Source organism: Castor canadensis, chromosome 13 (assembly GCF_047511655.1).
Source record: "Castor canadensis chromosome 13, mCasCan1.hap1v2, whole genome shotgun sequence".
Taxonomy (NCBI): Eukaryota; Metazoa; Chordata; class Mammalia; order Rodentia; family Castoridae; genus Castor; species Castor canadensis.
Genome location: NC_133398.1, coordinates 10,610,267 through 10,630,020, shown reverse-complemented (window position 1 = coordinate 10,630,020; position 19,754 = coordinate 10,610,267). Strand labels below are relative to the sequence as shown.

General features: G+C 51.2%; 1 protein-coding gene across 3 annotated transcripts in view; it reads left to right on the top strand.

Annotated features, from left to right (window-relative positions):
* Olfml2a (olfactomedin like 2A) overlaps window positions 1–19,176 on the top strand; it is a 36,484-nt gene extending 17,308 nt beyond the window's left edge. For all 3 annotated transcript variants that reach the window (XM_074053224.1, XM_074053225.1, XM_020159244.2), the window contains 6 exons: window positions 2,444–2,551; window positions 6,454–6,663; window positions 8,399–8,660; window positions 10,969–11,220; window positions 13,276–13,461; window positions 14,600–19,176. In XM_074053224.1, coding sequence (XP_073909325.1) covers window positions 2,444–2,551; window positions 6,454–6,663; window positions 8,399–8,660; window positions 10,969–11,220; window positions 13,276–13,461; window positions 14,600–15,204 — 1,623 coding nt within the window. In that variant the 3' untranslated portion in view covers window positions 15,205–19,176. The remainder of the gene's footprint in view (window positions 1–2,443; window positions 2,552–6,453; window positions 6,664–8,398; window positions 8,661–10,968; window positions 11,221–13,275; window positions 13,462–14,599) is intronic.
* The last annotated feature ends 578 nt before the right edge of the window (window positions 19,177–19,754 follow it).

The window sequence follows — 19,754 nt, the reverse complement described above, 5'->3', positions numbered from 1 at the left end:
AAGAGCCTTTTGCAAAGAGCCAGATTGCATAGAATCTTTTTGAAAGTATCTTTTTCTTCCATAAATTCTTCCAAACATATCTGTTATTTTGCCTGGTTGGTGTCCCAAGCCAGGAAAGGGCTACATTACCATGAGTGTTACGCTTTCATGGATGCTGGAGGGAGACAGTCTCCCCATCACAAAGGATTTTATTACTCACAGTGCATCTCCATCTTCCTGCACTGGTTTGCCAAACCCCCGGGTTGCTTGGGTTGATGCAGTGAGGGCCAGGTAACGCCCCACAGAGTGGGTGTGGGACAGAGAGAAAAATGTTCCTCCTGTCCCCCAAGGCTGTTCCCTGAGAGGGGTGGCGGTTCCTCTGTTTTAAGACATGCAGAAAAGTCAGAGGCCTGTGACAAATTGTTTCCCAGCGTTTAGCTTGTGTCCTTGAGAGCTGTGAAGCACCATGAAGACCCAGACTTTCCTTAGTGCCTGGCCCAGAGCAATATCTGCTACGCCCAAAGAGGGTGGTCTGGGTGTGTCATGGAGGGCGAGGCTCAAGAGATGGAAAATTCATGTGAGGACAGTGGGGAGCCACAGAAAGTTACCCAGCAGGGGAGAGACCCTCGTCAAAGCCAGCCTTGGTGTCCATGAAGGCAGCAGAGGGGAGCTGAGAGCTTCCCATTTACCCCTGGAATAGTAGCCATTGCCACTGGTACTCAAAAACTCTTGCTGTGTGCCTGCTCTGTGCTGAGCTCTGTACAGATGTCACCACTTCTTACCAGAACTCTATTGTCCCATTTCACAGAGAAGGAAACTGAAGCTTGGTTCTCAAATTGTGCTGCACAGAACTCTCTGGGTGCTGTGGAATCCCTCAGGGCTGGGTTCTGTCCCTACTTCCAGTCGAGTCTTCCATCCCCTTCATCTGTTTTAGAGCTCAACTTCTACCCAGAAGAAAAGCTCTATGTCTTAAACAGTTTGAATCCTCCTGGGAAACTTTGGGAAACAGCTCGTCTGGGCCAGACAGGAGCCTGGCTTCCACAGGCTCTGAGAAAGACGGCAGGGCCGATGGGGCCATGTGGGAGGGCAGGCAGGGAACCTTCCTTTCCCAAGAAGCCAGGGAAAGCTGTTTTCCCAACTAGCTCTCGTGCCAAGCTGTCCCTGACATTCCCGCTGGCATCTTGGCTATCTGGAGGGAGTGTCATATCCTGATGAGGTGTCACAGAGAGGGGAGGCAGAGGCCGTGCCTATTGTCCTGTTATGCAAGCCTCTCCCCATCTCTTGGCCTCTGTTCCCCCCTTGTGACTCAGGACAAGAGCAGTGAAGCTTGATAGGAAAGGGTTTGGGTTTATGCTGACCTGTTCTCTGCTCCTGTCCCTACACTGGTGGCCTTGGACAAGTTGCTTGACCTCTCAGAGATGTTCTGTAAAATGAGCATAAAATGGCCATACTTGGGTTAGGGTCACTAGAAGGAGGCCTGGAAGGCAATTGTGTTAGGAGATGGTTCCCAGAGAAACTGTAAAGAAGGAGGAGAAGCAGGGCCTGGGGGGGGGGGTGCCCAGCAAGGAAGTGGCCCCAGGCCAAGGGCAAGCCTTGTTCCCAGGGGAACTCTGGAGGGGGGAATGGCAGCTCAGGGCACCTCCCCTGGGGCCAGAGAGCTGGGGTTACAGAAGCCTAGCCAGGAGGTCATGCCTCAGGGTTGCCCCGAGGGGATACATGCGCCCTGGCACTTTGGGGGCCAAGTGGCTTTTTTGAAGTAACTTAAGAGGGAGGCACACAGGATGGAAAGAGGAAGGCTAGCAAGATAGGAGGGATAACTTCTCATGTTCTGTGACTATGGCTGTCAGCAATTAATTGTATATTACAAATTCGCTGGATGAGAGGATGTCGAATGTCCTCAAGACAAAGAAATTGAAAAACGTCTGTGGCGATGCTGCGCCCGTTTCCCTGCTTTGTTCACTGTGCAGCATACCCACGTGTTGAAATGTCACACTGTGCCATCTGAATACAATGATAACAATAAAACAAATTTTACCTACTTTTAAAGGTAGGCACCTAGAAATCAGGGGTGGGCCCAGGAAACTGAAAGAGGAATCCCCAGGGGTGTGGAAGAACCCCCAGTGTCCACTGCACACCCCTAGTGTTGCGATGAAGACTAAGTGATATAACTTATTACAGCCCCTAGCCCAGTGCCTAGTGTGAAAATAAAATCTGGGTTAGGGGGTAGCTCAGTGGCAGAGCACTTGCGTAGCAGGTGCACAGCCCTGGGTTCCATCCCCAGGACTGCAAAAATAAATAAAAATTGAAGTTGCTGCTTTTCCAGTGAGTAGGAGCAGATGGGGGCTAGTGAGCACTGAGAGTCCAAGCAGACCACCCTGAGGCTTTGGGGCTCTGGGGTCCTGCACTGCAGTGGGGCCCCTTTGCACCGTGTGGTCCTGGCCTAACTGTCCACGTGCCCCAACAGCTGCAGTCCATGGTGGATCTCCTGGAAGGCGCCCTGTACAGCATGGACCTGATGAAAGTGCACGCCTACGTCCACAAGGTGGCCTCCCAGATGGACACACTGGAGGAGGTAAGGGTGGGGCTCCTCAGACACCAGGCCCATTCTGGCTTAACCCTGGGGGCTGTTGGAAGCAGGACTCCAGCAGGGAGTCGGGGGAAGGAGGTGCACACTTCAGGGTCCAGCATTTGGGGAAGAGGTCCCACTAGGCCTCAAAGACATGCAGGAAGCTGGAAGACTGGCTGGAGAAACTGAGGCACCTGGTTCTATGAAAGGGGTAGATAAGGAGCTAGAATTCAGTTGCCCTCAGTGCACCAGGATCAGAGTTCACAACCATAGAACTCGGTGGGCACCATTCATAGAAAATACCATGGCAGTGGTGCCCCTGAGTTGGTACTTTACGGCAAGGCTGGTCAACACTGCTCAGGACAGGCCAGGCTCGGGACAGTCTTACTGCCCCAGTACTACCTTTGGGGAGGCAGAGGTGCTAAATGTCCTGTCCTGGTCAGGCTAAATGTGCTGTAGGGCTGGGCAGACAGCCAGGACTGCCATCTGGGTCCGTTGGGTGAGCCTGGAAGTTCGGGCTGCAAGTTCAAGGCTTGCCTCTGCTGCCACTGCTTGGCCTCCACCCGTTTCCTACATCCGGTCTCTACTGAGCTGCTGGGGGGTCTGGGGACCTGCAGCTGCCAGGAGCAGGCGTGGGGATTTCCTTTCCCAGCTTCCTTTAGAGGGAAGGGGCATCCTGTGCCCTAGGGTAGGAAATTAACCCATAATGAAACCCAAAGCTCGCGGCACAGTGACTTTGATGATTGCTGGGTACCTCCTACTGGCTAAGCCCATGCCAGCTGGGAGAAGCTGACAGTAGTGGAATTTCTTCTGGGCACCAGTGTTTCCTGTGCCTGCCAAGTGCTCCTGTTGCTCTGAAACCATTGTCCTTTGACCTTTTCCTCCCTTAATCTCAGGAATTGCTAACTTGCTTCATGTAACTGAGCCAGACGACATGGAGGGTACATCTGGTTTCCCCAGCCACAGAAAAGCGATTGTTTAATTATCTTCTGCTTTGCATTATCTGTGCTTTGGTTTTGCTAAGCATGGCTTACTACGTGATAACTTTATGGAGGGGGAGCTCTTGCTAACCCTGGAAGGAGGCAAAGAAAACAGTCTCACTAGGGAGGAGTCAGGTCCCTCTGCCAAAGGGAAAACACTCGGTGAGGGGAGGGTCAGGAAGCAACTTGGGGTCCCAGTTTCCTTCAGCTGTCTTCTACCAGGGTGATTTTACACCCCCCTCCAGCTGGCAATATCTAGAGACTTCTTGTGTTGTTGAGACTTGGGCTGGGGACAAGTGGATGCTGCTACATACCCCACAGTGCACAGGACAGTCCCCAGCAACTGTCAACTACCTGGTCAATGTCAATGGTACTAAGGTTAGAGAGTCTACCATACACACTTTGACTTCCACCTTCTCTGGGACCTTGGTTCAAGTGCACTTTCATATTCCTTAGCCTTTCTGGCCCTCACGGTAACCCCAAAATTTAGTTGCCGTTGTCATGAGGATTCCCATTTTATGGGCAAGGAAACTGAGGCTTGGAGAGGTAGTCACTAGTTCAAGATTACCCAGCCATGAAATGGAGAGCAAGAATTTGAACCCAGGTATTTCAGACTCTCACCTGCTGTCTCTGGATACTTGAACCCAAGTCTCCCAAGTTGACTGGACATAAATCATATTGAGGTTATCTTCTCTGTAACAGTTTCTATGAGTGGCAATCTGAACTCCTGATTTGGGTACTCGTCGGCAAGAAATGCTTCACGCTGTCTCTCCTGCTTTAGCTGAGAAGTACCTTCAGACTCAGGAATCCCACACATACCCTGGGTCTGCTGTAGCCTTGGGGATCGGGGACTGACACCTGCCAGGCCACCCAGGTTTTCTGAGTTCTGCGCCATGGACAAGGCTAGCCTGGACATCAGCCTAGCAAAGGGGATCCTGGGGTAATGGGGGATTCACAGAACAAGAAACAACATGGTTCTGAGCAGCCTGTCTGTTCCTAGCAGGATTCAGAACCAGAGATAGATCCAGCAGAAGGGGTGGGAACTATCGAAGCTAGGCAGGAGCCCAGGAGCCCAGAACCCCAGCAAGGGGTCTTCTGCTGTATGCTGCAGAAGGAGCCCCAGGCCCAGGAGAGCGGTCCAGGTCCAGACACTTACAGAAAACCCCACGAGGAGTTCCTCTCCATCTCCGTCCTTGGAGAATTTTGTAAAAAGATGATTGTGTATTTATGTATTACTTGTAAAATCGTTATTTTTTTGAATAGCAAAATATTCAAAGCGACTTTACTCAGCCATCCATAAGGGACCAGCTAACTAAACTGTGACCTGCGCACGCAGTGTCATACGATGTGCCATTAAAAGAGCCAAGAAAACACTATATAGACAGATCTGAAACAATTCCCAGAATAGGCTGGTATGTGAAAGAGTAGTGCTAAAAAGATGTAAGTCCTGTTGGTGGGAATGTAGACTAGTACAACCACTCTGGAAAAAAATTTGGAGGCTACTTAAAAAGCTGGACATCGATCTACCATTTGATCCAGCAATACCACTCCTGGGGATATACCCAAAAAACTGTTACTCCAGAGGCACCTGCACATCCATGTTTATTGTGGCACTATTCACAATAGCCAAGTTATGGAAACAGCCAAGATGCCCCAGCACTGACGAATGGATTAAGAAAATGTGGTATCTATACACAATGGAATTTTATGCAGCCACGAAGAAGAACGAAATGTTATCATTCTCTGGTGAATGGATGGAATTGGAGAACATCATTCTGAGTGAGGTTAGCCTGGCCCAAAAGACCAAAAATTGTATGTTCTCCCTCATATGTGGACATTAGATCAAGGGCAAACACAACAAGGGGATTGGACTATGAGCACATGATAAAAGCGAGAGCACACAAGGGAGGAGTGAGGATAGGTGAGACACCTAAAAAACTAGCTAGCATTTGTTGCCCTCAACGCAGAGAAACTAAAGCAGATACCTTAAAGCAACTGAGGCCAACAGAAAAAGGGGACCAGGAACTAGAGAAAAGGTTAGATCAAAAAGAATTAACCTAGAAGGTAACACCCACGCACAGGAAATCAATGTGAGTCAATGCCCTGTATAGCTATCCTTATCTCAACCAGCAAAAACCCTTGTTCCTTCCTATTATTGCTTATACTCTCTCTACCACAAAATTAGAAATAAGGGCAAAATAGTTTCTGCTGGGTATTGAGGGGGGGGAGAGGGAGGGGGAGGAGTGGGTGGTAAGGGAGGGTGTGGGGGCAGGGGGGAGAAATGAACCAAGCCTTGTATGCACATATGAATAATAAAAGAAAAAAAATTCTAGGAAATGCAAAAAAAAAAAAAATAAAATAAAAAGATGTAAGTCTTTTTTTTTTTTTATGGTACTGGGTTTTGAACTCAGGGCCTCACACTTGCTAGGTATGTCTGTGCTCTTAACATAAGATGTAACTCTGGACACATCTGTCCTTATGAGGCACAGACTCTCTTTAGGAGGATATGCAAGAAACAACTCATCAGCACTGAGAAATAAAGTTGAGAAGGACATACATTTTTTGGACCATATATTTTTTGTATCTTTTAAATTTAATACCATGAAGCCAGACATGGTGACACATACCTCTAATCTTAGCACCCAGGAAGCTCAGGAAGAGGATTGAGATTTAAGGCCAACCTGGGCTACATAGTAAGACTTTGTCTCAAAAAAGCAAAAATTAGTACCACGCACATATATCATCTATTTTTATTCCTTCGCTTGTTAAATGAAAAAATTCATCTACAGGATCTCATAGCACATGCTTTGTTCCACCCACACCCGCAGCCCTGCTCAGGAGACTGGGTACCAAGCCTGATGGCCGAGCCGGGGTAGCCCTGCAGGTGGGGGTTCAGGCCAAGAAATGACCTTGAATCCTGCCCCACAGAGCATCAAGGCCAACCTGAGCCGGGAGAACGAGGTGGTAAAGAACAGCATGCGCCACCTCAGTGAGCAGCTGAAGAGCTACGAGAACCACTCGGCCATCATGATGAGTATCAAGAAGGAGCTGTCCAGCCTGAGCCTCCAGCTGCTGCAGAGGGAGGCTGCTGCCGCCACTGCCACTGCCCCAGCCACGGGTCCTGGCAGCAAGGCTCAGGTGAGGCCCCAACTCTGATCATAGGGCCAGAAGGTGGCTAGATTTGGGGGCACAGCGTAGTGTGGGTTTGGGGCTGTAGGACAGGGCTGAGGACAGCAGGAGAGTCCGCGGCAGGCAGGGTTGGGGGCAGTGACCACAGGGAGCTAGAGCAGAATTCAGCCAAGGGAGCTGGCCCTGAACTGGATGTTGGGCAGTATTCATATTCCCAAGGTTCCAGACTCGTGGGAGGAGGCTGTGAAGATGAGCCTCTCCACCTGGCTCTCCTGCAGAACTGCTTTGAGCCTCCCCTGCTGTGGCTGGGCGCCTGCTCAGGGGGTAGGCGAGCAATGCCTTGGGGTGGTGGGGGGGGGTGTTGGCCTGCAGATTAATACCAGCTCATCCATCCCTGCCTGTGTGGGGAGTCTGTGCAGCAAATGCCCAGATGTTCCAGCCCCAAGCTCAGGTCGCAAAGTGAGCAAAGCCATCCACAACAGGTAATGTATCTTCACGAGACTTGAGAGACATACCCACGGAAGGCAAACTGCAAGAATGGCCCTCCCACTGGGCAGCTAGGTTAGCATGAGGAGCCACCTTGGATAGACAAAATGTGCACACCAGGGTGTGTGACTTGGCAAAAGGAGTGCAGACAGGTGTTCCAACCCTATCGGTGCTCCTCTGGCCAATCACCCAAGGACAGGACACAGCCCAGTCACCTTGCTTTTTGCTGAGTGGCCAAAGAAGGGAGCTGAAAGGTGGGGTCCCTCCTGTAAACCTGACTTCCTCACAGACTTTATCAGTTAATCCCATGACCACTTGCGAGGAGGGCTGATTCCTGCCCGTTTGGGAAGGATGGAAAGAAGTCACATGGAGAAAGGACAGCTGAGCTGGGACTGGAAGCCACACTTCATAAAGGCAGAGCCCCAGCCCTTCCTCCCAGCTCTCTGCCCTGTGCTGACATTGTGACAATGACTGCAGGTGGAGCCGCCCACATGTGATAAAATGCAGAGGAAGTTTGTGCCTTGGCCCGGAGCAGACTACACACTCGTTCTCGTGCCAGTTCTGCAGGCGCGAGTGATCCCGTTTTGGCAGTGGCCCAGAAGGCATCAGATACTGTGTGCCATATCTGCTGGAGCTTCTGCTTAACAATGGGTGACACCACAGGCCCTATGTTCTTGTGCCAAGCAAGAATCAGAGAGAGGCATTTGACTAGGCAATGAAAGTAACAGAACTCACAAACATTAGACCCAGCACGTCCAAGGAGTGGGGTGACCAACCGTGGGACTGAAGGGTTTCCCAGAATGCCAGGCTTTCAGTGCTAACACTGGGAGAGTTCTGGGCAATCTGGGATAAGGAGGTCACTCCTGCCCACACACTAAGACTGATGAGTGAGAGAGGCTAGGCTGGGAAGCCCACCAGGCAGGTGAGACTGCCTCCCCCAGGAGCCCACCCAGCTTTCCTGTCTCCCGCCCAAAGAGGAGATAGGTGGACAGGATTTGGAAAATGGGACAGGAACCTGCCATGTTGGTCTGGAGCCACAAAGAAGCTAGAGGAACTGAGTGGGGAAACTGAAGCAAACCAGCTATGGATCTAGCCTCTGTGGGAGGGCAAGGAAGGCTGAGACTTCCTGAGTGCCTGGGAGGCAGGGCTTGGAGCAGCATGACCACCCCCGGCCCCCACATGCTGGCTTTCCATGCTCTCCACAACATCCTCTTTTCTACACCCCCCCCAAGTCTAAGACACCCTCCTTCTCTCCCAGGACACAGCTGGAGGGAAGGGCAAGAATGCTGACAAATACGGTGGCGTGCAGAAGAGCTTTGCAGACAGGGGCCTCCCAAAACCGCCTAAGGAGAAGCTGCTGAAGGTGGAGAAGCTAAGGAAGGAGACTGGCAAGGGCAGATTCCCCCAGCCCACAGCCAAGCCCCGGGCCCTGGCCCAGCAGCAGGCTGTCATCCGGGGCTTCACCTACTACAAGGCAGGCAGGCAGGAGGCCAGGCAAGATGCAACTGAGGCCATGGCTGGTGAGTTGGAGGGAAATGGGGACTTGAGGAGTGGGCCTTGCTTGGAGACAGGGCTATCTTTGCAGTCAGACAGCTCCGGAGCTCAGCTCCACGCATTGGTTACCTTTGGTGCCCTTTGCTCAGCTACATGCTGGGGTGACAATTCCGTCATCCCAGAGGTTTTGGAGTGAACAGGTAGAACCACCACAAAGGGTCACTCAGTTTCTTTCTGGGACTTTAAGCTGTCTTCTCCGTCACTGGACTTTTCTTTGTTCATGTGAAGATTTGCTGAAAGTCTGCTGTATGCCAGGTGACAGGGAATGATGCAGACACAGTCCACGTCCCTGGGAAAACCATCTCTGTGACCAAGCATCTGTCCCAGGTGGAGGCAAGAGAACACGGGACTTCTGGGAAGTGACATAGGACCTTTGGGGCCTTCTCATTTCCACACTGGTCTCTCTGGCACCTTTACTTCTTATATCTCCAACAAAGAGCCCAGAGACTCTCCTACTTCTGCAGTGATGCCCTCTGTGGGACCATTTGCAAGGGGGCCAGGGAGGCAGAGCAGGTAGGGTCCAGTCTGTCTTAAGAATTCTCTCATGCCAGGTGTGTTGGCACCCTCCTGTAAATCCAGCACTCAGGAGGCTGAGGCAGGAGGATCTCAAGTTCAAGGCCAGCCTGGCCTATAAATCAAGACCCTGTCTCGAAAAAAAAAAGAGCTGGGGGTGTAGCGCAGTGGTAGAACACTTGCCTCGCATGTGCAAGGTTTGATCCCCAGCACAGTAAGAAAAAAAAGCTCCTTTGTTTCTTGGCCCCTCAGGGTGCAGGAGCCTCTTCCCCCAGCCCCTGATGCCAGCTGCTGTCCTTGAGCCCTGCTAGCTCAGCCTGGCCATTGCACAGGGCCTCTGACCCCCGGCTTGGGCCACTGCCCAGCACAGCTGTGGGCATCTGACTCTGCCAGCAAGGCTCATGGGAACAAGGTCCCTGCCCTGGCAGACTGCCGAGGCCAGGCCCCCTGTGGCTCCTCCTGACCAAAGAGACTGCACTTGTCCCCACTGGGGCCCAGGATCAGAAAGGGAGTAGGGGGGCTGCCCCACAGCAGGGCAAAGAGGAAGCCCAACAAGAAGGAAGAAAGTCAGGTCATTGTCTTCAAGTCAAGGGGTCTCTGTGGCCCTCCCCAGCTGACTAGGCAGTCCCTGGGGGCTGTCACGGTAATCGTAGCACCATTCCTTTGTCCCTGGCGTCAGTTTTGTGGCATTTTCTCAAATACAGTCACTGTTGATTCTAACAGCAACTGCCTTGTGTAGGCTAGGAAACAAGTTCAGAGAGGTGGAGTGACTGGCTTCAAATTTCACAGCGAGTTGGTAGTAAAGTAGTACTGGATAGGTCAGCTGTCGTCCCTGGAGCTAAGGGGCCTATGTCCTCTGGCCATGTAGCATTGAATCTTCCTGTCTCACCTACCCAGGCCCCATCTGTTACCAACAGTCGTTCTCAGAAGATCTTGGTCCTTGTGCCCCAAATGGACGAATCCAAGCAGAGCACGTGGATGGGTGACGTAGAGTAGCTTTATCAAGGGAAGGGGAGTCACCTGTTCTGCCAGGTGAGGAGGGTAGGGAAGAAGAAGAAGGGCCAGGGTCTCTTCGTAAGTCATTTTTATACCACCTTGAACTTGGAGGTGGGGAGACAGTACTTCGTCACCTGGCTCCTCTCACCTGTGGGCTAGGGGAAGGAACCCTTGATCCAAGAGGGGGAGCCGTCCCAGAGTGTCCCTAACCTAGCCTGCCTCACATCCATCTAAGGCCTAGGGAAGTTGGAGTTAGGGGTGATCCAGACGTGGCCCAGAAGCTAGCTGAAAAAGCCCTCTTGTCAGCAAAGCCCCTGCCAGCAGGGGTGGGAGAGGGGAGGTGCCAGCACAGCTTGAGAGATGGGTATAGGAGCTGAGTGAGAGAACAGAAAGGGCTGGATAACTGGGGTCCAGAGGTGACAATTACTGGCTTTATCCCTCTCCATGCCTGAGGTAACAGACACTGGGTGAGGCTGGGTTCCAGGGAGGGGAGCTGGAGAAAGTCTGTAACTCAAGCCAGGCACAGTGGCTCATGCCTGTGATCCCAGCTACTTGGGAGGAGAAGTTCTACTCAGGAAGCAGAAATGGGGAGGATCTCAGTTCAAGGCCAACCCAGGCAAACAGTTAGCAAGACTCCATCTTAATCAATAAAAAGCTGGTTTTCCACTTGAGGACTTGCCCTCCCTCGAGGAGTGGGGAGGCCTGAACACCTGGGCAACAGCACCATTTGGATGTGAATGTGAGTACAGGGTCTTCTTTCCACAGACAATGCCCTCAAGGGCACTTTCTGGCTGGAGCAGCTGCCCCCCAAAGTGGAGGACAGGCCCCTGGAGGCCAACTCTGCTGAGCAGGAAGAAACTAGGCCCAAGGCCTCAGACTTGGCTCCTGGCATCTCTTCCTCGGACCCTGCCACCACCACCCCAGCTCCCACCACCACCCCAGCTCCCACCACCAGTCCCTGGCCCATCAGTCCCCAGTCCACCAAGCTACCTATGAGTCCAGAAGTCTCCAGTCAAGGTGAGTAAGCCTCCTAGGGGTAGCCCATGGCCAAATCCAGCTCATGGCCTATTTGTTCAGTCCTCAAGCTAAGAATGGCTTTTACATTTTTAAAGTGTCCTTAGGAAAGAAGAAAGAAGAGAATATAGGACAGAAGTTTGAATTTTTTTTTATTTTGGCGGTACTGGGATTTGAACTCAGGACCTTGCTCTAGGACAGAAGGCTTGTAGCCTACAAAACCTAAGATATTTACTCTGTGTCCTGTCCCCTACATCATCTGTGCTATATCCCCCACCCTGTTCTGTTCCTTTATACAAAAACTTTGCCAACATTTCAAGGGTTGGAAAACAGGTGTATTTTCAAGAAATTTTTTTTTTTTTTTTTTTTTTGTGGTTCTGGGGTTTGAACTGAGGACCTACACCTTTTTTTTCAGTACTGGGGCTTGAACTCAGGGCCTACACCAGTCATTTTTTGTGATTTTTTTTCGAGATAGGGTCTCTCGAACTGTTTGCCCAGGTCTGGCTTCAAACCACGATCCTCCTGATCTCTTCCTCCTAAATAGCTAGTATTACAGGCATGAGCCACCAGCACCTGGCTAAGAAAATGTGACCTGCAATCCCACCCAGCAGCTATTTTCATTTCTTTATTTCGTCTGTCTAATTTTTGGCTGTTTTGTTTGGCAGGGCTGGGAATTGAACCCAGGGACTCAAGCAAGCCAGGCAAGTGTTCTACCTCTGAGCTACACCCCCAGCCTTCTCTGACCATTTTTATGTCCACATTTGTAGTTTTTGACTTATGTCACATGATAGAAATCTTCCTTCGTAAATCATTCATCTGTCCTTCTGGAAGGTTCTTGGCCATCTGTGATAACAAGCCTGCCTGTGTCTGAGGGCATTCCACTTATACACATCTTTCCCACAGGCTTCAGCTGCAGCTTAAGCACTATTTCTGATGTCAGAAAACTGGAATAGGCTGAAGAACTGACAGGGAGAGGTATTAAATAAATTAAGGGGCACAGCTGTCTGGTGGCCTGGCAGGACCCAGAAATCACATCATTAAAAGGCTATTTAATGATGTGAGAAGTTGCTCAGTGGAAGGAGAAAACAGGAAACATACAACCATATCCAAAGAACTGCAGTTTTTTAAAGTATGACTACATGCAAAGAAAGAAAAGGAAGGAACTACATGCTTCAAATTTTTCTTTGATAATGGAATTTTTTGTTAGGATTTTATTTATTTATTTTTAGGATTTTAATTTTTGGGGGGTGTGGCACTGGGGTTTGAACTCAGAGTCTCATACTTGCTAGGCAGGCACTTTTACCACTTGAGCCACTCCACCAGCCCAGGGTTTTAAAAATTTTAATGGACATATAAAATTATACATTTATGGCATACAATGTGATATTTTGCTGTAGGTGTACATGTGGAATGGCTGAATCAGGCTAATTATCATATAAATTACCTCACATTTGTTGTGGTGATAACAGTTAAAAGCTATTCTCTGAGCCGGGTACAGGTGGCTCACACCTATAATCCTAGCTACTCGGGAGGCAAAGATCAGGAGGATCCCGGTTCAAGGCCAGCCCAGGCAAACAGTTGGTGAGACCCTATCTCAAAAGGACTGGTAGAGTGGCCCAAGTGGGAGAGCGCTTGCCTAACAAGTGTGATGCCCAGAGTTCAAACCCCAGTACTTCCGATATGAAAAGCTACTCTCTGAGCAGTGTTCTAGTGCCCAAAACAGAGAACTTGCTCCTCCTGTGACCTTTGACCGCCTCTCCCAGCCCCCTAACCAACTGCCGCCACCATTCTATTTTCTGCATCTCTAAGTTTGACTTTTTTGGATCCCACATACAACAGATGATGGAAATTTGAATATTCATCTTCTCCGTTCTCCTTTTCTGAATGTCCCATGTTTCCAACAATGATATGATACCGCTCTGATCATGGAAAAAGGGGGAGAGGGTCACCAACAAGCCATTAGAAGGACTTTAAGTTAGACCCTGGCCACCTTCCCAGGGCCGTTGCTCTGGCTTAGGGAGTCTATGTACCTGTGTCACACTCCCTTGCTCCCCACAGGCAGGGAGGCCAGCTGTGAGGGCACCCTCCGGGCTGTGGACCCCCCCGTGAGACATCACAGCTATGGGCGCCACGAGGGCGCCTGGATGAAGGACCCTGCAGCTCGGGATGACAGGATCTACGTCACCAACTACTATTATGGAAACAGCCTGGTGGAGTTCCGTAACCTGGAGAGCTTCAAGCAAGGTCGGGGACCCCGGAGATGGGAAGGGAGCAGAGTGGGGCAGCCTGGGAGACAGTCCTGAATTCTCATTCAAGTGTTTGCTGTGTGCTAATTGCCCTGTGTGTAAGCTATCTCACGGTATCTTCATAAGCCCATGACGTAGGGGTTATCACCTGTTTTCCTGGTGAAAACAGGTCTTAGAGGAGCTGCAGGTCTGGGCAGGGCCCACAGCGGGGCTCTTAGCACCAGGAAGGGCAGAATTCTGTTTACAAGATCTGGGGCATGATGGGGAAGGGGATCATGAGATGTGGCCTGCCCTCCAGAAATGCCCAGTCTGGAGTGGGAGGTAAAGGTTTACAGAGACCAGCATTAGGGGTACAGCACTGGGGGACTCAGCTAAGTCTCTGCAGCGCCAGCCTGGAGCCCAGGGAAGACTTCCCAGGGGCAGTGATGCTGAGCTGAGCCCTGGAGGAAGAGCAGGAGGAAGCCAGGCTGCAGAGAGAGGGCAGGGGGTTCCAGGCCAAAGGCTCGGCATGTGCAAAGGACTGGAGTGAGGAGAAGCATGGTGACACTGGACCAGGGTGATAAGAGTAGACTGGGGCAGGCCTTGTGAGCCACAAGCGAGCCAGGGAGTCACAGAGAATGGCCTCGAACAGCTAACATCCTTCCTCTGCAGTGCAAAATTGTCCTAGTCTGTCTGCCTCCAGCAGCTCACAGGCAGGTGGAGGGAGCTGGTGATAACCATTTGCCAAGACAAAGAGTTATGGGAGGCTAGAGGAGAAGCCCTTCAGCTCAGCCCAGGGAGGTCAGGGAAGGCTTCGTGGAGGAGGTCACAGTGACTGAGGGTTCTGAAAAACAGGCAGGCATTCCCTAAGCAGATTGGATGAGGAATGGCAGTCCAGGTGAAGAGCATGTGCAAAGGCCCTGAGACACAGCACCTGGCTGTTGTCACTCTGGACCTCAATTCCTAGCTGTGTCATGGAGCCTTCTGAGCCTGTTCCCTGGCAGGAACAGGCTTATTGGCACCACTTTCATGGCACCTCTGTGATGGAATAAGATGGGCCAGTTCTAGCCACACAGTACACTCCGGGTACCACGTGCTGGCTGGTGGGCTGGGGTTGTCCAGGAGACTCTGGTGTGACCATCTGCCCTCGCTTGCAGGCCGCTGGAGTAACATGTACAAGCTGCCCTACAACTGGATCGGCACGGGCCACGTGGTGTACCAGGGCGCGTTCTACTACAACCGCGCCTTCACCAAGAACATCATCAAATACGACCTGCGTCAGCGCTTTGTGGCCTCCTGGGCGATGCTGCCAGACGTGGTCTACGAGGACACCACGCCCTGGAAGTGGCGTGGCCACTCCGACATTGACTTTGCTGTGGACGAGAGCGGCCTATGGGTCATCTACCCCACCCTGGATGACCGTGATGAGGCCCAGTCCGAGGTGATCGTGCTGAGCCGCCTGGACCCGGGCGACCTCTCTGTGCACCGGGAGACCACGTGGAAGACACGGCTGCAGCGGAATTCCTACGGGAACTGCTTCCTGGTGTGCGGCATCCTGTATGCCGTGGACACGTACAACCAGCACGAAGGCCAGGTGGCCTATGCCTTCGACACACACACGGGCACCGACGCTCGCCCCCAGCTGCCCTTCCACAATGAGCACGCCTACACCACGCAGATTGACTACAACCCCAAGGAGCGTGTGCTCTACGCCTGGGACAATGGCCACCAGCTCACCTACGCCCTCCACTTTGTGGTCTAAGCTGGGACCTTGGCTCACCAGGGTGGGGAAGAGCTCCTCACCGCAACTCCTGCATCCCACCATCTGCACATATTTAATGGGGTGTTCTTGGTGGGCGTCAAGGTAGCACTTCCTTAGCACCTGGCAGGTGATACTTGCTTCCACTGGCGGCTCTTCCTGCATTTACCCTTTTCATCCTCCCAAGCCTCCCTTGGAGAGAGAGATCTTGAAGCCCATTTAACAGATGAGGCCACAGAGGCCCCATGAGGCAGTGTCCCAGTTGGGATCAGGCAGGCTGTGTTCTCACAGTAACCCAAGCTCCCCCACCTGTAGCCCTCTCCAGCCATTCCCTTCCTAGGGCTCCTCAAAGTTCAAGAGGCCAGTACACTGGTTCTGCCACCCTAGGCCCTGTTCTAGCTGAGCTACTGGTGGTGCTGGGATTGGGGCCTCTTGGCCAAGATCCCTGCTTCTTGCCTTTGGACAGCCCTCCTACCCTCCCACCCCCACCGTCCGGCCACATTCCAGACCTCCACCGTCACCTAGCCACTGAGCAGAAACCACACCCAAGAGAAAACTCTGGCGGTATTCCCCAGCTCCTCCCTTCTGCCCTCACTCAGATTAAGCCTGATCTCCATCACTGTCATCTGCTTCTCAGCAACTGAGATGGTACAGGCAGGCGGCTGCCAACCAGTAGCAGCTCTGTCACAGTGGGCCACTGGGCTGAGGCTCCCCTGCCACCCAGAAGCACTGGCTTTGTACATATAGCTGGCCTTGGGTCCCTTCCCCTGCTCCTTTCAGAACCTTTAGGCCTGGGGTCCTTTCTTTCTGGGCCTTCAAAGCTGCAACCTATACACACTCAGGGATACCTCCAGGTCTGCCATGAACAAGGCAGGAGTAGTGCCAGGATGGAGCAGGTTCCCTCTCTCTTGTCACTCCTGACCTGGTCATTTGGTAGCTGGCCCAGCGGCCAGGGCTCTGGGGAAGATAGGCCAGAGCATCCAGTCCTGGGGAGGCTTTGGGCTTAACGGTTGATGAGAACAGCCAGCAGGTGGAAGCAGGGAGGGGAGGACAAGGGTCTTTGGACCACGCTTCGAAATGTACTGAAGATACACAGAGGGCCACCTGGAATTACTGGTATCTCCTCAGAACCTCCATCCTAGGCAGCCCAGAGGCCAAGACCTTTAAGCCTTCCCCTTTTTGCTTCAGACAATATTTTTAGGACTGGAAAGATGTTCTATAGTCCAACTCCCTGTTTCACTAAAGAGAAACAAGGTCCAGAATGGTTTAGAAGGCGACTAAGAGTTCCATGGGGAGCAGGACACACTAAACTCCTTCCAAAAAGGCTTCGTCTGCACCCTTTATTCTCCCAACTTGCAAGCAGCAATGGACTCCCTGACCCAAGCCACTCAGCACCTTTGACCGGTGACCACTGCTGACCCCTACCAGCCCCTGGAGCTGCCCCCTTTCTCGTGTCCCAGCGCCTGCTCCCAGGGTATCTGTATATATGAGCACCCAGTTGTGCTTTTAAGAAATTCAGTCACACAGCCAAGAGGGTAGGGAAACACCATATATGCAGACTTCACTTCTTCCAGGCATCGTCAGGTAATGTTTTGCTTAAGCTGTAACTCCCCTCTGAAATAAAGGGGCGATGATACCCTACCAAGCCAGATTTGACTCATAGTGGCAGACACACCCAGCCTTCCCCACCCAACAGACCGCCTCGGGCTCCACTTCCAGCCTCCTCAGGGGCTGCGAGGCCCAGGCCTTTCCCTTGACCATGGGTGTGGGTTTTACAAGACTGTGTGTCTTGTGATGTCACAGCCCAACCATGTGAGAAGTGCTCAGGCCCCCCTCTCTGCATCAGTCTGAGACAACCCAAAGTTAGAATGGGCTGGGTTTGAAAAATGCAAGGACACACAGCACTGTTTCCTAGGGAGCAATGCTGGTTGTAGCCCAGGTGCTCTAGGCTCCTCTGTTTCAGGCCTTTGTGCCTGTATTCTTCATTTACAGACAGTCACAGTGGAACCTGAGAAGTAATGTCACTTGTCACATAGCAGTTAAGGGAAGAGCCAGGTTTCAAAGCAGGTACCAGAACTATCATCCCTAGCTGAGAACCACATGCATGTCCTTTTTCTCCATACAATGGAGGGTAAGTACTCCAAATGTGCCCGTTTGACAGATCAGGATGATGAGGTGAGCAGACTTACCAGGTCACACAGCAGCTCAGTCTGTGACAGTATTAGGGTTTCAGGGATGATCAAAGAATGTTCTTTGCCAACTGCATGCCACTGTAGGGGCAGCTCCAGAAGCTCCTATTCTGTGTAGCCAGGGGCTGGTGGCTCAAGTTGTAGAGCACCTGCCTAGCAAGCATGAGGCCCTGAGTTCAAATCCCACTACTGCCAAAAAAAAAAATTATTGCTCTGTGTAGCCAGGATAGGTGCCCCAAGATGGGATTGTGACCAGCTTAAACAGCATTGAATGCCAAGTCAATGAGTGTCTGAAACAAAGAACAGGAATTAACATAGAAAAAAAAATTCCTTTAACATTTTAAAAATGATTTTTATTAGCATATGTTGTACAGAATGAGGGATTTACTCTTATCCCACAGTCCCCCCCACACACCATTTTAACTTTCTAGAACAGGAAATTCTAAGAGGGGATTAAAATTGGGTCTTGTGCTGTCGGAGATGGGATGCAGGGAAGGGTTTTTGCTGTACCAGCTCTGTAAACTTACAAGCTCCAAAGGAAAGCTTTATTTTTTTTAAAACATCTACTTTGGACTTTATTACATTTGGCAACAGGTGCTTCGAACAGGCCTAGACTGGGGAAGGCCAGCGTGTCTTCCCAACCTTGGCTGTGAAGACAAAGGAAGCCATCTTTCTGTTTCTGAACAGCCTGATACATACAGGGGCCTTGGCTTCCATCTTTGAGTCCTCCCTAGAGATTTCCAGGCCTTATATTTGGGGGGGGAGCTGGAAGGAAGTGCTGGGGATGGAACCCAGGGCAAGTGGTCTGCTACTGAGCTCCATCCCCAGCCCTCGGGTCTTAAATTGAGCCTGCTTTCTCCAGGAGGAAAGAAGGAAGCCTCTGCCTTGGGGACGTGACTAAGGGTGAGATCCAGGGACTTTCCTGGAAACGATTTGAGGGTCCCCGCAAGTCTGCGTGTTTCAGAGCATCTTTTGGTCAGTGAAAAGGGGACTGCAATGGCTGTCAGAGATGGGAGTGAGTTAGGGAGCAGGTTTGAACTCTGGTTCCACCCTGTCCATGCAGCTTACTTGGGCAACTTCCTTCTCCCTTGTGTTGGGGATGTCAGCTCCTCATACAGCTGAGGATGTGTGGCTTAGTAAGGACAGAGGACTGCAGAGGTCTGGAACAGCACCTTCCTAGAGCCAGGAGACACCTTGACGTGCCTATCACTAACACACCAGGACCTCCCAGGCTGACATTTTCTCCCATTACAGGAGATGAACCTCAAGTTCAGAGAGGTTAAGCAATAACCTGCTCAGGCCAGTAGCTAATGAGTCAAGATTTGACTCAGATCTGTTTTTAAATCAAAGCCCCAAACTCAAGTGTTAGTAGGTATCATGTCACAGTCATGTTTTCTTCTTGATTTTGGCAGCTGAGAAGCTCAAAGTCAAATTTGAGATCATTTTCAACCAGTTGTTCTGACTCTACTAGACTTGCTTCATCCCAGCTTTCTACTTATACTGTTACCTTTATCTCTTTATTTTATTTTTATTCTATTGTATTTTATCTATTTTTTGTAAGTTTTCACAATACCTTTTTGCAACAAGGTGGCATGTAAATAAAACCCATGATTGAAAGCTTGACTTAAAAGTCTTGACTAAGCTGGGCATGGTGGTGCATGTCTGTAATCCCAGCACTTGGGAGGATGAGGCAGGAGGATCTCAAGTTCAAGGCCAGACTGTGCTACACTGTGAGACCCTGCTTCAAAAACCAAAAATAATGAAATAAAAAAATTGAAAAAATTAAGTCTGGACTTGATGCTGTGGCCAAGGGTTGGGGGTATAGCTCTGTGGTAGAGCACAGGACCTGGGTTTGCTCCCCAAAGCCAAGTAAATAAATGTTGTGGCCTGTATCCTTATCATAACATGTACGTTTCACAGCTCGTCGCATACACCTATAATCCCAGCATGCAGGAGACTGAGGCAGGAGGATTGCAAGTTTGAGGCCAGCCTGGGCTACACAGTGAAACCCTGCCTCAAAAAACAACAGGGCTGAAGGTATGGCTTAATTGGTGGAGCACCTGCCTAGCAAGTGCAAGGCCCTGAGTTCAAGCCCCAGTACCGAAAGAAAAAAGAAAGTAGTTATGAGAACTGCCCCTTGCTGTCACAATGTCACTGGAAACTAACCCGAATGATGAGTCATGCACGCTCAACTCAGCTGAAAACTAGATCCCTGTGGGGGAACAGAAAAGCCAGCCATCCCTGACGGTGCAGACCCTCGGCCCCTTTCCTCACCTTCCTATGCTGCAGTGGAGAGAGTGTATCAGGAAATGGGGAGGGGCCTGCATGTCCCTTGAACCCATGTTCCCTGAGTGTCAGGCCTTG